The sequence below is a fragment of the Microcaecilia unicolor genome, chromosome 8 (genome assembly GCF_901765095.1).
Source record: "Microcaecilia unicolor chromosome 8, aMicUni1.1, whole genome shotgun sequence".
NCBI classification, from domain to species: Eukaryota; Metazoa; Chordata; class Amphibia; order Gymnophiona; family Siphonopidae; genus Microcaecilia; species Microcaecilia unicolor.
This window is the reverse complement of record NC_044038.1, coordinates 177,408,356-177,425,800: the sequence shown is the minus strand read 5'-3', so window position 1 is coordinate 177,425,800 and position 17,445 is coordinate 177,408,356. Positions and strand designations below refer to the sequence as shown.

Genomic DNA, 17,445 nt, shown 5'->3' with positions numbered 1-17,445 from the left:
AAAGGTTGCAAATTACCCTGACTGGTAGAGTTACATATCTAAAACTACACCTCAGGATGATCATTCAAAGCAGTAGTGTACCTAGTTTGACTGTCACCCAGGGTGGATCGCCGCTGCGCCCCACCCCGGCATGTCACACCGCTCCGAGGCACGTCACACTCTCCCAAAGCACATCACCCCCGCCACCCTTCCTCCTAGCATGGGGGTGCACAGAGCATTCGTGCAGCTGTCGGTTCTGCAGGTCCCCTGTCCTGGGTCAGAAGTAACATCAAAGGGGACTGGCAGAACCGACAGCTGCACAACTGCTCCGTGCACCCCCGTGCTAGGAGGAAGGGTGATGGGGGTGATGTGCTTTGGGGGTGTGTGATGTGCCTCGGAGGGGGGGGTTGCAGGGGCGAAGGGGAGTGCCAGGGGTATTCCAAAGTCTGCCATCAACTTTTGAAAGCACAATACAGGCGTCTCTTACGAAGGAGTTCTGCAGCAGAGTGCTCTGTTGGACATGAAAATATCGGCAGACTGAGATAAGAATTTTTTTTACAGCTTTTTGAATTTCTGGTGCTGGTTATTCCAGATTTCTTTGTGGACCTGTTTGGGCTATTTTTGAAACATTACGCTTATTAGAACATTGTGGACCTGTGAGCTTTTTTATACTATAAAAATAAAGAACCTTCATTTTTGATTAATTAAAATAAGCGTAGAAAGGGAGGGGAAGCGTGGCAGGACTTCTAACGAAGTATAGAGCTTTCTAAGTGAGCCGTATTTGCGGCGATTCTCACTGAAACATAGCTTGGCTGCATTTTGCAGCCTATACTGAATTCTCCTTTCCCCTTCCCGATTCTCTATAGATATTAATATATCATCGTTTAACATCCGATGTAACAGGTCCTATGCTTTGTATTAAGCGATACTGATATATTTTTTAAGGAACCGAGTTCTTTTTTGGCATTCTTTTCATTTATCTCTCTCCCTAGAGGGCTATTTCATAGTATAAAAACACAGACAGACTGAATTTAGCAGCGTCACAGCTATTGCAAACAAAACCAACGTGTATTAGGTCAGGGCAGGTAGGAGGTTTCCCCTTGCGCTTAAGCACAATGGGTAAAAGGAAACGTATTCAAAATGTTTCCAGGGTGGTGACTTAAAAGAGAATCACCACTGGCTACCTCCACCGAAAAATCATCTACGAGACGTGAACAATTCTCGATCTTTTACCTTCTGCTCGTTTACAAATCCACCCCCGAAATGAAGAGCACACATCCGAGACCAAGAAGTACCCAAAGGTCATCACACAGGTCTTCTGTTTTGTTAGGATGGGGCTGCCAATGGTAAATATCCTAGAGATAATGACAGAGTATATTGTATCAAGAAAAAACCGATACACCAGAAAAGGCACACCTTAATAATCCTCATCACTCCCAAACACATCTAGGCTAAGCCGGTCCTAGATGTATCAAAGTGCAGCTGTGGATTTCCACAGAGATTGGGGGGGGGGAGGGAATGCGGATTTTGAGCCTGCATCTAAACGCAATTCGCACCCTGGCCCCACTCCACCCTCTTCACCAGAGGCGTAGCTAGGGGGAGTGGAAGGGGAGCACTCACACTCCCCCCAATCGGTTTTTGAATGAAATGGCGCCTGTGTGTACATAAGTATTGCCATACTGGGACAGACCGAAGGTCCATCAAGCCCAGTATCTTGTTTCCAACAGTGGCCAATCCAGGTCACAAATACCTGGCAAGATCCCAAAAAAGTTCAAAACATTTTATGCTGCTTATCCCAGAAATAAGCAGTGGATTTTCCCCAAGTCCATTTTAATAATGGTCTATGACCTTTTCCTTTAGAAAGCCGCCCAAACCTTTTTTAAACCCCGCTAAGCTAACTGCCTTTACCACATTCTCTGGCAACGAATTCCAGAGTTTAATTATACATCGGGTGAAGAAACATTTTCTCTGATTTATTACATTTACTACTTGTAGCTTCATCACGTGCCCCCTAGTCCTAGTATTTTTGGAAAGAGTAAACAAATGATTCATGTCTCCCTGTTCCACTACACTCATTATTTTATAGATCTCTATCATATCTCCCCTCAGCCGCCTTTTCTCCAAGCTGAAGAGCCCTAGCCGCTTTAGCCTTTCCTCATAAGGAAGTCGTCCCATCCCCTTTACCATTTTCATCGCCCTTCTCTGCACCTTTTCTAATTCCAGTATATCTGGAAGCAGGATTGGAAGCAGCAGAAAATGTATTGAGCTTTTTTTGGATCTTGCCAGGTATTTGTCACCTGGATTGGCCACTGTTGGAAACAGAATGCTGGGCTCAATGGACCTTTGGTCTCTCCCAATATGGTAAAACTTATGTACTTATAAAATTACAGCTGACACAGCCATGTGACACCACCTCTGCTGTCCTCCCCACCACACCATCAAGAGAACAATGAAGGAGGAGGAAGTAGTCTCTGGGAGACATCTGATCTCCAGTGTGTGATCACCTTGTACTTATGAAGCCACTATCTTCATGCATCGGAAGCTACTTATATGACTTACCTGGAGCCCTGGGCACCTGCTGCAGTACCATCGATCCAAATGTAAGAGGAATTTCTGGTCATGTAGGTCAGTCCAATCCAGCTGCTGACATTTTGGGATAGAACCCACATCTGCAAAGCAGAAAACACCCAAGAACTTTATGTTTATGACCCTAGGGATGAGGTACATATGCTGCTGTCTGTGCACCTCAGACTGGAAGACATATCCAAGCAAGCTGTTGGAAGGAACAGGGTTACCTTTTCCAGGGTGCTGTTCATCACAAACAGGCCAGTTTCTTTAAAACTTCTGCACCTTTCCCTGGCCTCGGCCCATGTCTTGTTTGACTGATTTTCAATGTAATAGCAGGCACTGTGAAAGTAATGCCACTTAGGTCTGAAGGGGCATAGGTTGCTTGAAACTTAAACAAATGAAAAAAGAAAAATGTTTATAGGCCATAGTTTCCTGAAAAGGCAATCGTATCCCCCAATAACTCACAGCTGAGGCATACCTTTACCGCCAGAGCATCTGGGATCCATTGACTGTAGTGTGCAGGTGAAGCTGGAAGTGCCCACACAGGTCCCAGTAACAGCATTGCAGGGCAAACGGTTGTGACACGGTGGACAGACAGCCTGGCAGTGGGTACCAAAGTGCCCTTGCGTACATCCTAGGAAGCAAACACTCCAGGTTAACTGAGAAACAGTCACTAACTTCAGAGTTACAGCCGTAAGGCCCAGGCACAAAGAGGGCAAATTAAATCTGTCAGGTGATTTGCTGGCACACCTTCAGCCCAAGGATTTAATTTCTTGTAAGTTCAGAAAGAGAAAAAAATGATGCCAAAATCACTGCAGGACTTTTATCCCTGAGGTATAATTAAAGACTGGGCAAAGCCAGGCAGGATGTTTTGCACAGTTCATTCTTAAATATTTGTTGCTCAGGTTTCGGCAGTTAAACCCTTCGGCAAAAGATGTGGGGTTTCCAAACAGAGCCAATAAACCGACCTGCCAGCTCTGTACCCCTCTTGAATCTATAGGTTGCCCTTTTAAGGTCATTAGATAGTCTTACTCAGTGCATTTGTTCTAACAAAAAAGTTGCCAGTACTCAAATGCTAGGGGTGATCACTGAGGGACCCACCCCACAATAGCCAGGCCCCCTGCAACCAGTCACAGAATCTATGGACAAGGCAGAATTGGTGTGTAGAGCTTGAGCTCTTTCATTAAAACTTGGGGTCCATGGGTCAGTTTTAGCAGACAATGGAAAAGGTGCCAGTACTCAGTAACCCCTCAAAAAAAGCCCTGGTCTTACTTCTTTCCAAGCACCTCGTCTTAGTAAAGATGTTCAGACTTTTTTTTTTTACTTACTACTTCCAAGTTATTTTCAATTTTTTTAAAGTATATAAACCTTTATTTCTGCATAGCTAGTGCAAGCTGTATAATATCGACAAAAGTATGTATTTATAACCCTACAGTCAAAAACAAAAGCAAAGCTAACCCCCCCCCCCCCCAAATAAAAAAAAAAAAAACCTCAGAGACTCGGGGAGCACTCGAATCCACCAAAACATAAAAATTTGTAAATGAATTTAAAAAAAACGAAAAAGTCATGTGCCCAGACCAGCGACCACGCGACTGCCAGAACGCGGAAACACGGAGACACCCCGGAGACACATATACATGCTTGGCACTATTCCTGCACCCATTTGAAATAAACACAAAAATACTGCCAAACATACACATCTCCAAAATGCCTCCGTGCCTCCACGCTCCCACAGCCACGCGGCCACCGATCCAAGCACACACCTCCTTCCTCTTTTTTTTTTTTTTTTGTTCAATAGTTTTTATTAAAGAAGATGCAGTTTAACATTGTAATTGAGTATTGTACACAATCCTCTTTATCACACCGCTTGTTAACAATAACCAATTCTAACATCAACAACAAAGTACTTTTATTATTATTGTTCTTTCCCCTTTTCCCCTCCCGTCCCCCCTTCCCAAGCTCCCCCCCAACTGACTCTTCCCCCCTCCCTCTCATTCTTCTCCTCCTTGTATGTTTGCACATTTCAGTCATCTGTTTATTGATTATACATTTGCAACGTATTCATTATTAAACTGCGGGCTCTGCCCCCCATCGATTGAATATAAGGTTCCCATATTACCCAAAACTCCTTTTTCTTTTTGGGGGTACCTCTCGCATCTCTGGCCTCCCACGTAACGAGCATCTGTAGCCCATTACGCCAATGCCAAAATGAGGGAGCTTCCCCCTGGATCCAATACTGCATTATACACATTTTCCCAATGATACTGACTTTATACATAAACTGGCGTTCTGCTCTTCTCAAAGTTGTCCTGCTTCCTTTATAACCCAATATACACTTCTGGGCAGTCAGCATAACTGGTTTATTTAATATACATGCACAATACTGCTGTATTCTCATCCAGAATCTCTGTATAGAAATACAGTCCCATAGCATATGTAGAAACGACGGGTCTGTGCTTCCACATTTGTAGCATTTACTCTCTGATATACGTCCCACATAATATGCTTGTTTAGGTGTGAAATATCCCCGCATGATTATACGATACTGAGTTTCCCTATGTCTTGCATTATGCAAGTTGTCTTTAATCTCTGTCATGTGAGTTAAGATGTCAGCTTCTGTGACTGTCAGTCCTAGATCATTCGTCCATTTTTGTGCCACCCCTGCTAATGACTTAGGCAGTTTCAGCTGTGATATTGCTATATGCATCCCCGACACCGTAACCCTTTCTATCCCTGGGGGTAAGAAAAAGTGTTCCAGAAGAGGGAACAGTTCTCTAGAACACCCCTCTCTTATCAGTCTAGCCGTATAAACCTTCACCTGTAAATATGAGTACCAATCCACATTGTCATCCCCAACTATCTGTCCCAATTCACCTTGTGTCCGTATCCGTCCTGTATTGTGTAATACGTCCGCCACTACCACCACCCCTTCCGTTGCCCATCTGTGGTGTCTAATCGACTGAATACCCGACTGAAAGTCAGCATTGCCAATTAATGGTAACATATCAGTACATCTGGGATTTTTCCCCAAGAGGTGGATTACATAATCCCATGCCTTTCTCATTGGAGCCAATAAAAGATGCTGCCTCCACTCAGTAGGTATCTTATGTGTGGGGGCATGTAATAAATAGTAGGGATGATATGGTTTAAATAAGTTTCGTTCCATCTCCCATGGGGTATATTCTTCCGTTCCTAGTACCCAATCTGCCACATGTCTTAATAAGCATGCCCAATTATATTCTCGCAGATTAGGTAGCTCCAATCCTCCTTTCTGCAATTTTCCACTCAAATGTTCAAATTTAATTTTTGGTTTCTTTCCCCCCCCAGCAAAAGTAGGACAACATTCTCTTTAATTTTTTAAAATCTTTCTGTTGTAAGTATAAGGGTAACTGTCAAAATACATACAGCCATCGGGGAAATAATACCATGCTGTACAGACTTATTCTCCCATTTAATGTCAACGGCAATGTATGCCAATGGGCCAATGTCTGCTTCGTCTGTCTCAGAAGATTATCTATATTTTTCCTATAGAGTTGGCGTGGATCCGCTGTTAGAGTTATTCCTAAGTATTTAAATTCGCAGTTATTTTCAATTTTAAAAATCTGTTTTGCAACCTAATAAATAGCATGGATTAGTTTTTTTTAACATTTATGTAAATCTTGTAGATTATTGCTTGTAATTTCTGGAAATGTCCACTTCTTGTATACTGGGATCTGCTTCGAACCGTGAGGATTAGCAGAATACAAGTTACACTGTTTATGTTAACGAAGGTCGGCTGAGACACAAAAAGTGATTCCCAGGGAGAACGATTTACACCTTATAGTTTTTATTTGATTTTAACTCGCTGAGACCAATTCAGGTTGCTTACTAAAATTGACTACCTATAGGACCAGCTTTCAATGCTTTATTTTAATCCATCTGTCATCGCAACTAAAGAATATTTACCCCTGAAGCAGGCACATGCTATCCCGAAACATAACTATGTTGGGTTTTCTCCAATTGTTGAATAAAGAATCATCTGGTTCCTATCTACATTGACTCTCCAGTTTTTGTGTGTCTTGTGGACTTTCCCTTATGTCACGTTCTCGTAAGACGAAGCACTTCAACCCCACCTTCTCCTCACTACCTGCACTGTAATCTCTTGGGTTCACTTGTATATTCAGGAGCTGCTGTTTTTTCGGTTTGATCTGTTCGAACTTGAGGAAGGGAATGTTAGCTTATAAAAGGTATCTGTTGACCTTCATTTTCATCCTTCTACAGTAAGATATATTTATACATTTCACATTATTTTTCCTTTAAAAGCCATTAACTGACTGATGAATGGGCCGCCCCACTGTCCAGTTTCTAGAAGCATTGAAATAGTCATACCTTTATTTCAATTCAAGAGATTCCGACTGTAAATGCTTTACTTTTTGTCTATTAGATTGTAAGCTCTTTGAGCAGGGACTGTCTTTCTTCTGTGTTTGTACAGCGCTGCGTACACTTTGTAGCGCTCTAGAAATGTTAAATAGTAGTAGTAGTAGTAAAGGTTCAATGAAGGTGAAATTAGGCCTTACCTGCTAATTTTCTTTCCTCTAGACCCTCCAGACCGGTCAAGACGCTTGGGTTATGCATGCCTACCAGCAGAGGGAGACTGAGAACACTAACTTCAAACTGAGTACATATAACCTGTGCTAGCCCTCTATCTCCAGTATACACTTAGCAAAGCAGAGAAACAAATCCCTGGAACAGTAACTCTGAAACTAATAAAACCCCTGTACCTGGAAACTAACAGTTAAACACCAACAGTGTGCTTAAACAGATGAAACGCCCAGGCGTCCCACTCTGCAGAATATTAGAGTCAAAGAAAGTTCTCCGACCATACTGAATATAAAATGAACAGACATAGCAGAACACGGCTCAAAATACTTCTGATAATTGACCCGGCTGAAAAATACTTCTGATAAGAGACAGGGCGGGCTCTTGACCGGTCTGGAGGGTCTAGAGGAAAGAAAATTAGCAGGTAAGGCCTAATTTCACCTTCCTCAGCAACCCTCCAGACCGGTCAAGACGCTTGGGAAGTACCAAAGCAGTAGACACATTAAGGGTGGGACCCACGAAAAGCAGAAGACAACACAGCCGCTCCAAACCGAGCATCCTCTTTTGCCTGCACATCAATCCTATAATGCTTTACAAAAGAATGAATGGACGACCACGCCGCCGCCTTACAAATGTCCTGCGGAGGAATAAAACTACTTTCCGCCCAAGAGGCGGCTACCCCCCGAGTAGAGTGTGCCTTCAGTACCGAGGGAACTGCCCGACGCTTCAACAAATACGCCGAGGCAATAGTCTCCTTCAACCATCTAGCCAGAGTAGCCTTGGAAGCCGCTTCCCCCTTTCTGGGACCTCCAAACAAAATGAACAAACGATCTGACGCTCGGAAGTCCTGCGTTCTGCTCAAATACGACCGCAAAATGCGTCGAACATCCAACTTAGCCAGACGACGTTGAGAGAGATCACCAGACCTATCCCCCAACACTGGTAATGAGATCACCTGATTTACATGAAAGGAGGAGACCACCTTAGGAACAAACGAAGGAACTGTCCGCAAAGTCACTTTCTCCTTAGCCAAGGAGAGAAAAGGCTCTCTACAAGACAAAGCCTGTAGCTCCGAAATTCTACGCGCCGAAGTAATGGCCACCAGAAACACTGTCTTTAAAGTAAGATCTTTACATGAGATGGAAGCCAACGGTTCAAACGGAGGGCCTACCAGAGCCTCCAAGACCAAATTCAAATCCCAGGGCGGAACCGTCGGCCGACGAGGCGGACGAAGCAACTTGACAGCTTTCAAGAACCGCCCCACGTCCGGCGAAGCCGCCAAGGAAATCCCCTGAATCTTTCCACGGAAACAAGACAACGCTGAAACCTGCACTTTCAGGGAAGAGAGCGAGAGCCCCCTGTCAAGACCGTCCTGTAGGAACTCCAAAACTTCCGCGACCGAAACACGTAGAGGAACATAATCCCGCTCTTGACACCAGTTCTCAAAAATGCGCCACACCCGCACATAAGCCAAAGAAGTAGACCTCTTACGAGAGCGCAACATGGTATCAATTACCCTGGCCGAAAAACCTTTCTTCCTTAATCTGAGCCTCTCAAGAGCCAGGCCGTAAGCGAGAATGGAGCAGGGTCGGCCATCTCGATCGGCCCCTGAACCAATCTCACCCTGGGCCCCAACGGAATCGGAGCCTGCACTAATAACCGAACCAGGTCTCTGTACCACGGACGTCGAGGCCAATTGGGCGCAATCAGAACCACTAGACCTGCATGGCGCCCGATCCGCTGCACCACGCGGCCCACCAGCGGCCACGGCGGAAATACATAGAGCAACTGTTGAGTCGGCCACGGGAGCACTAACGCGTCGATGCCCTCGGCCCGAGGATCTCTTCGACGACTGAAGAAGCGATCGACCTGAGCATTGTCGGCCGATGCCATGAGATCCAGCACCGGCCGACCCCATTCCAACACCAGACGATTGAACACTGAGGGATGGAGGGACCACTCCCCGGGGTCTAACGTGTGCCTGCTTAGAAAATCCGCGCTCACGTTGTCCACCCCTGCCACGTGTCCCGCCGAGAGACCCTGAAGATGAGCTTCTGCCCACAACATTAACTCCGCCGCCTCCACAGCTAACGCTTGGCTCTTCGTTCCCCCCTGCCGATTTACATATGCGACGGCCGTGGCATTGTCGGAAAGAACCCTGACTGCCTTGCCTTCTAACAGGCTGTGAAAGGACCGAAGAGCCAACCGAATTGCTTGAGTCTCCAGGCGATTGATGGACCAAGATGCTTCCTCCAACGTCCAACGTCCCTGGGCTACCTGACCCAGGCAATGCGCTCCCCAGCCCGAGAGACTCGCATCCGTGGTCAGCACCGTCCAATTGGGAGCGTCCAGCGACATGCCCTTCGCTAGATTCGGCGAGTGGAGCCACCAGCGAAGGCTGCGACGGGCAACCCCCGACAGAGGGAAACTCTCCTCCAGGTCCTGAGACTGAGGGGACCAACGAGACAACAAGGCTCTCTGTAATTCTCTCATATGGGCCCTGGCCCAAGGAACCACCTCTATTGTTGCTGCCATCAGCCCCAACACCTGAAGATACGCCCGCGCCGAAGGCGCCCTCTGCGCTCGGAGCCGACGGATCTGTTCTTGCAGCTTGGAGATGCGAGGAGCTGTCAAAAACACCCGGCCCTTCTTCGTGTCGAAGCGAACTCCCAGATACTCCAGGGACTGGGAAGGCACCAGGTGACACTTTGCCAGATTGACCACCCAACCGAGCGACTGCAAGAAGGTCACCACACGGCCGGTGGCCTCCTCGCTCTCTGACCTTGATTTGGCCCGAATCAACCAGTCGTCCAGATACGGATGAACCAAAATGCCCTGCAAGCGCAGCGCCGCTGCCACCACCACCATCACCTTGGAGAAGGTGCGAGGCGCAGTCGCCAGACCGAAAGGAAGCGCACAAAACTGAAAATGTCTCCCTAAGACCACAAAGCGAAGAAAACGCTGGTGCGCCTCTAGAATGGGAATGTGTAAGTAAGCCTCTGTCAGATCTAGAGACGTCAGAAACTCTCCTTCTTGCACCGCTACAATAACTGAGCGCAATGTCTCCATCCGAAAGGAGGGAACCTTTAGAGCTGCATTGACCTTCTTGAGGTCTAAAATGGGCCGGAAGGCACCCTCTTCCTTCTTGGGCACCACGAAGTAAATGGAGTAACAGCCCGTACCTCTTTCTAACCTGGGAACAGGTACCACCGCCCCTAAACCGACTAGACGCGACAGAGTGGTCCGTACTGCTCTTGCCTTGTATCTTGAATGACAGGGAGACACGAGAAAGAAATCGGAGAGGGGACTGTCGAATTCTAGGGCGTACCCGTCTCGCACTATCTGTAGGACCCACTGGTCCGACGTGATTTGGACCCACCTCTGGTAAAACAAGCGCAAGCGAGCCCCCACGCGAACCAGAGGCTGGGTCCCCAAACCATCATTGAGACACACGGGACGTACCGGACGCTCCCGAAAAGGAGCCTCGCCCCCCGCGATGGCCACCTCGAAAGGGCTGGGTTCTCTGGAAAAACCGACCCCTAGTCCCCCCAGAAGACCTACCGGGCCGATAACGCCGAGCCTCCTGAAAACGCCCCCGCCCTGCTGCCCCCTTAGACACCTTGGGACGAAGCTCAGGAAGCCGAGGGGCCTTAGCATCACCAAGACCCTTCACCAACTTATCCAATTCCTCCCCGAAAAGCAGAGAGCCCCTAAAAGGGAGGGAACAAAGTTTAGTCTTGGAGGCGGCATCGGCCACCCAGCCCCGCAACCACAGGGCCCGCCTAGCCGCCACCGCAAAGGTCATGTTCTTAGCAGAGGCCCTCAACAAATCGTACAGCGCATCCGCCAAGAACGACGACCCCATCTCCAACTTGGCCAGATCTTGAACAAGAGAAGCCCTATCCGCCTGCGGGCTATCCAGGAGCCTCTCCGCCCAGCGAAAACAGGCCCGAGCCACCAGACCTCCACAGACGCTTGTAGCGCCAAGGCAGACAGATCAAAACTCCGCTTTAGAAAGGTCTCCAATTTCCTATCCTGAGGGTCCCTCAACGCGGCCCCCCCATCCACTGGAATAGCAGTAGCCTTAGTCACTGCCGTCACCACGGCATCCACCGTCGGGGGCCTGAGAGACTCTCTGTCCTCCTGAGGAATAGGATAGAGCTTGGTCATAGCCCGAGCCACCTTACACTGAGCCTCCGGCGAATGCCACTCCTGCGTGATCATATCTCTCAAGTCCGCATTCATAGGGAAAGAACGAGAGACCCGCCTGATCCCCTTAACCAAAGGATCCACCTGCTTCCCATCCCCAATGGGAGCTGCCGCAGGATCAAACCTTAAAGTGGCGGACACCTGCTCAATGAGGTCAGATAATTCATCCCTGTGAAAAATCCTAACCACAGAGGGGTCTTCCCCAGGCAAAGACAGGTCCCCATCCTGCCCTGCAACCGACCCCTCCTCCTCTTCCAGGGGGCTAAAATCACCCTCAGAATCCGGAGGGGAAAAGACCTCTACATCTTCAGAGCACTCCACTCGAGGTCTTTTAGCGGTAGCCCCCCCCAATCTGGGACTAAGGGACTCCGCACCCGATGGGCCCGCCTTCCAAGCCTGAAACAAACTCCAAACAAACTCTGGAGGGAACCCCATGCTGCCCGAGGCCTCCCCCCCAGCGGGACTCGAAATCGGGAGAGACTGAGGCCCCACGACCGTCTCAGCGCCCAAAAGGCCCGAATCCAAGATGGCGGCGGTTCCCGCCAAAATCGGAACCGCCGCTGAAGCGCCAAACTGAGCCGCAGTAACCTCCTGCGATCCCGCCGAAGGAACCTCCGCTGCTAACACCGGTGGCGCGGGGGATAGGGCCTTGGGCTCTCCACAGAACCGGCAGGGACCGCCAGCCGCGTCTACACCCCGACGCGCACACAGCCGGCAACGAAGCAACTTCCCTGACATACTCGCGCCTCAGAAAACAGCTGATTACAACAACCGGCGAACAGCAAATAAAAGAAAAAAAACACTCACCGGCGCTTAATTACAGGCTCAGCTCTCCCAGACCAGCTGAACACCTCCAGAAACACCGGAGTGCAGCTCCTGCAGCTCTCCACACGAGGTGTGCTTTTTTTTTTTTTTTTTTTTTCAACTTTATTTGAGCCCTGCTGCTATTATCTGTATGGCACTCAAGGCTGCAGGATTAACACTGCAGCCGAGGCACAACGCTGCCCAAAACGGGAGAGCCAGTCGGGGGGAGGGACCCGGCCACCCGGGTGTGACACCCCAGAGGGGACAATGGCAGGCCCCACCGGACCTACCAACCCCTTGCACACCACAGCTATTCCAGGCACAGGGATTAACACTGCTCTTTCATCAATCTATCCCCAGAAACCAATTGAAGATTAACTAATCTCACCACCAGGACCTAAATCCTACCAGACCGGACAAGCTGCACAGGCTGCATGTCTACCCTCTGCTGAGACTGAGAAAATACTGGAGATAGAGGGCTAGCACAGGTTATATGTACTCAGTTTGAAGTTAGTGTTCTCAGTCTCCCTCTGCTGGTAGGCATGCATAACCCAAGCGTCTTGACCGGTCTGGAGGGTTGCTGAGGAAATACAATCTACCTGCACAAAACGGGTATCTGGCTTTAAAATTTATTTATTTATTTATGGCATTTGTACCCCACATTATCCCAAACAAGTTTGGGTTCAATGTGGCCTACATCAAACTTTTAAAACAAATTACAAAACAATAACAGGTAAAAACATCCAAGCAGTAAGATGACCCATTTTGAAATAACAAATTAACTAAAATAATAAGAATCAACAACAGTGGTGAGGAATTCACTAAATAAGAATGCTTTCAACTATTTATGAAATTCCAAGTAGTCAGTAATATATCTGAGGGGTCCTTTCACAAAGGCACGCTGAAACATGGCCTGCGGTAGTGTAGACACGTATTTTCAGCATGCGCAGCATCATTTTTCAGCACAAATGTAAAAAATGCCTTTTAAAAATTTTTGCCAAAAACGGATGTGCGACAAAATGAAAATTGTCGCGCGTCCATTTTGGGTGAGAGCTTACCGCCAGCCATTGACCTAGCAGTAAAGTCTCATGTGGTAACTGAGCGGTAATGACCTACATGTGTCAAATGCCACTTGGCACACGTCCAATACGCACGTCCGAAAATAAAAAATATTTTTCGGATGCATGCCAAAAATGAAATTACCACAAGAGCCACGCGGTAGCTGGGCTTTAACTCCATTTTGGTGCAAGTTGGACATGCGTAGACGCTTACACAGCTTAGGAAAAGGGCCCCTTAGCCTTTTTTACTGTGGGAAAACTTAACATCTGGTTATGAGAAATACCTAAAGAGTTTCCATTTAAAAGTTGGAAATAATTATCTAAATATTAGGGGTCCTTTTACTAAGGTGCGCTGAAAAATGGCCTGCAGTAGTGTAGACACGTGTTTTGGGTGTGTGAATCAATTTTTAAGTGCACCTGTAAAAAATGCCTTTTTAAAAGTTTTGGCTAAAATGGACATGCGGCAAAATGAAATTTGCCTCACGTCCATTTTGGGTCTGAGACCTTACCGCCAGCCATTGACCTAGCGGTAAAGACTCACACGGTAACTGGGCGGTAATGACCTATGCGCATCAAATGCCACTCGGCGCTCGTCCGATACGCGCGTCCGAAAATAAAAATTATTTTTCGGACACCTGCCAAAAATGAAATTACCGTAAGAGCCACGCGGTAGCCGAGCGGTAACTCCTTTTTGGCACACGTTGGGCGCACGTAGACGCTTACGCGGTTTAGTAAAAGAGCCCCTGAGTGACTTGGGTAGGGAATTCCATTTCCTAGTAGCTTGGTATGTGAATCTTGCATCATGAATACATCTGCAACGAAGATCTTTACAACATGGAAAATGGAGGATAAGGTAGTCTCTCGATCTCAGATGAGCATTACGTAAAGGTAATTCTAACAAGTACTACATATACACAGGTAAAAGACCAAATAAAATTTCATAAACAAATACACATCGTTTAAAGGTAACTCTTGCATTTATTGGAAGCCAATGCAGTTTGATTAAAAGAAGAGGTGACAGGGAGCTAAGGTTAGCAGCAGAGACAGGAACATCTTACCCGTTTTCAGGTAGAAGTCGTGTGCTTGGCCTGTACTTTGGATGATCTCTGTCCCGCTCACCAGAAAGTACTTCTTCTCAGAGCTGACCACACCTGTGCAGTGATCCTTTTCATACAAACAGGCAGCTTTGGCGGATTCCAGGGAGATATAGGTGACCGGCAACAAATTCTCTCTGAGTGTTACGACATGACCGGGATAAGACAGAAACATATCGACAGCTGTAAACAAAAATATAAAAGCAGGCAACAGATGCTACTTACATCGGCTCTCTGGGACACTATTAAGCATCAAATCTTACTGAATCAGCTTTGGGCTGGGAACAGCATCCACGAGGGAGTCACAGCTAGAAAAGGCTTTGTACAAGGGACAGCACCCACTATTTTAATTTCTTTAATTCTAGTGAAATGAAATCTTAGCCTCATCAGTGGTACAGACTGTCACCATTAGGAAGAGCATTTTGACATACAGGATTCCCAACAGTCCATTCCAGTACCAGATCGTGATACGGCTGTTGTGCGGCTCTTAAGGGGCTCCAGAGAAGAACTTTCCCCAAATCCCGATTTAAGAAAAGTAACCCACCTGTGATAAAAATAGGACCTGACATGATGTAACTGAGAATAAGGATCGGAGCACAGCAGCAGAATACAAGGAAGAACCATTAATTCCTGCGATTATGGCAGTAATAGGGCTTGAGGGGGAAAAATACACCCATGACTTGCACCTCAGTCCTCTACCAGTCTGTACTCCCCAGACATCTTAAAGACTGCGTGCAGGAGCCCACCCAAAGTTCATCACTCTTCACAATATTCCTTGAAAGATGGCCACCCCACCCTAGCCTGGACTCGGGTCATCTGTTTTCTACCACTAAATCCAAGAGATCAGTCTACAGGCTTCCTGTGATAAACAGAACCTTTTAACGAGATGGTGTCTCATCACACAGTTCGTAGGACATAAAACGCATTATCCTGCTTATTTTTGAAGGAGATCGCCAGCCATCTTCCAACACAAATCGGGAGATGGCCGGTGATCTCCTGAACCCAGCCAAATCGGTATAAACAATTTTGGCCGGCGCCAACTGCTTTCCATCGCAGAGCCGGCCAAACTTCAAGGGGGCATGTCGGTAGGGTAGCGAAGGTGGGACGGGGCAGGATGGGGGCGTGGTTACAAGATGGCCGGCTTCACCCGATAATGGAAAAAAGAAAGCCGGCCCTGATGAGCACTTCGCTGGCTTCACTTGTTCCCTTTTTTTTCAGGACCAAGCTTCAAAAAAGTGCCCCAACTGACCAGATGACCACCGGAGGGAATAGGGGATGACCTCCCCTTACTCCCCCAGTGGTCACCAACCCCCTCCCACCCAAAAAAAAAATTTTTTTTTGCCAGCCTCTATGCCAGCTCCATGACAGCACTATGCAGGTCCCTGGAGCGGTTTTAGTGGGTGCAGTGCACTTCAGGCAGGTGGACCAAGGCCCATCCCCCCCTACCTGTTACACTTGTGGTGGTAAATGTTGAGCCCTCCAACCCCCCCCCCAAAAAAAAAACCCCCCACTGTACCCACATGTAGCTGCCCCCCTTCATCCCTAAGGGCTATGGTTGTGGTGTACAGTTGTGGGGAGTGGGTTTTGGGGGGATTTGGGGGGCTCAGCACCCAAGGTAAGGGAGCTATGCACCTGGGAGCAATTTTTGAAGTCCACTGCAGTCCCCCCTAGGGTGCCCGGTTGGTGTCCTGGCATGTGAGGGGGACCAGTGCACTATGAATGCTGGCTCCCCAATGACCGAAGGGCTTGCATTTCGCCGGGTTTGAGATGGCCAGGCCTGGTTTCCATTATGGCCGGAAACCGAAGCCGGCCACCTCTAAATCCGGCGATCTCAACATTTGACCTAAATGTTGAGATTTGGCCGGCCCCGACCGTATTATCGAAACAAAAGATGGCCGGCCATCTTTTTCGATAATATGGTTGGCGCCGCCCCTTTACAGAGCCAGCCCCGAAGATGGCCGGCCACGTAGATGGGTGGCGCCGTTCGATTATGCCCCTCAATGCCATACCCACTATAATACACCATCACAGCCCCAGCACCTGATTCCTGGCGCTTCTTGCTTACTGTCAGGTCTTTTACACACAAAAGGGAGTTCCATTGAGCAGTTCTCAGCCTGCAGCAGCTCTCCATGGTTCCTGATAAGCACGCAGTTCTCAGCCACTGACATATCTATGTGTAACCTGGAAAGGGAAAAACACTATAATGCAAGGTGGCTTCATAATTCAGTGCAAATGAGGCATTCAGGTCTGCATCAGCCAGCTGTGGTTATGCAACCTGGGAAAGAGGAACTGGAGTGCTTTCAAGGGGACTATAACAGTTGTTTCTTGTTCATGTCCTAAATAAAAGGCTAAACCCCTTTCCAAACAGGGCTCTACAGACAAGGATGTATCTACCTCCAGGGTTAAGGACTATAGTACTCTTATATAGATACTCTTCAACCTCATGATGATTCCCCTAGCCAAGTTACTAGCCAAACATGGCCTTAATCCCTTCATCTATGCTGACGACGTCACTATATTTATCCCCTTTAAATCCAATCTATCTGAAATCTCTGATAAAATAAATATAGGCATGACCACCCTAATCTCTTGGGCTAACGCTTTCAAGATGAAATTAAAAAAAAGAGAAAACACAGTGTCTAGTCCTTTCATCTCAATACTCTCCACTTCTCCTGACTACTCTTAGCACCCCAGACGTTAAACTCTCCATATCTGACAACCTAAAAATACTTGGAGTAACGATTGATAACCATTTATCATTCGAAAACCTTGCTACATTCATCACAAAAAAAATGTTTAATATGAAGTGGATTTTGAAACGAGTGAAATCATACCTTCCACTGGACACCTTTCGGAACCTAGTACAATCGCACGCAGATTACTGCAACAGTATTTTCTTAGGATGTAAGATCCTAATCCTGAAGAAACTTCAGACTACCCAAAACACGGCAGCCAGACTTATCCTTGGCAAATCAAGATTCGATAGCGCAACACCTCTTCGAGAGAAGCTTCATTCCCCCCCCCCCCCCCCCCATCAGAGAAAGAATAAATTTTAAAGTCCACACTCTGATTCACAAGATCATATATGGAGAATCCCCTAACTACATGAATAACCTCATCGACCTCCCAACCAGAAACAGATCATCGTCTTCTCG

At 47.4% G+C, this 17,445-nt stretch overlaps 1 protein-coding gene across 1 annotated transcript in view; it reads right to left on the bottom strand.

Moving 5' to 3' along the window:
- The window catches only part of LOC115476857, a 51,320-nt gene extending 34,862 nt beyond the window's left edge, over window positions 1–16,458 (bottom strand). The window contains exons 1-6 of the mRNA XM_030213431.1: window positions 16,356–16,458; window positions 14,255–14,473; window positions 3,026–3,181; window positions 2,775–2,935; window positions 2,539–2,648; window positions 1,213–1,334 (exon numbers count right to left, since the gene is read on the bottom strand). Of these exons, the coding sequence (XP_030069291.1) occupies window positions 1,213–1,334; window positions 2,539–2,648; window positions 2,775–2,935; window positions 3,026–3,181; window positions 14,255–14,473; window positions 16,356–16,458 (871 nt within the window). The remainder of the gene's footprint in view (window positions 1–1,212; window positions 1,335–2,538; window positions 2,649–2,774; window positions 2,936–3,025; window positions 3,182–14,254; window positions 14,474–16,355) is intronic.
- Window positions 16,459–17,445: the final 987 nt, after the last annotated feature.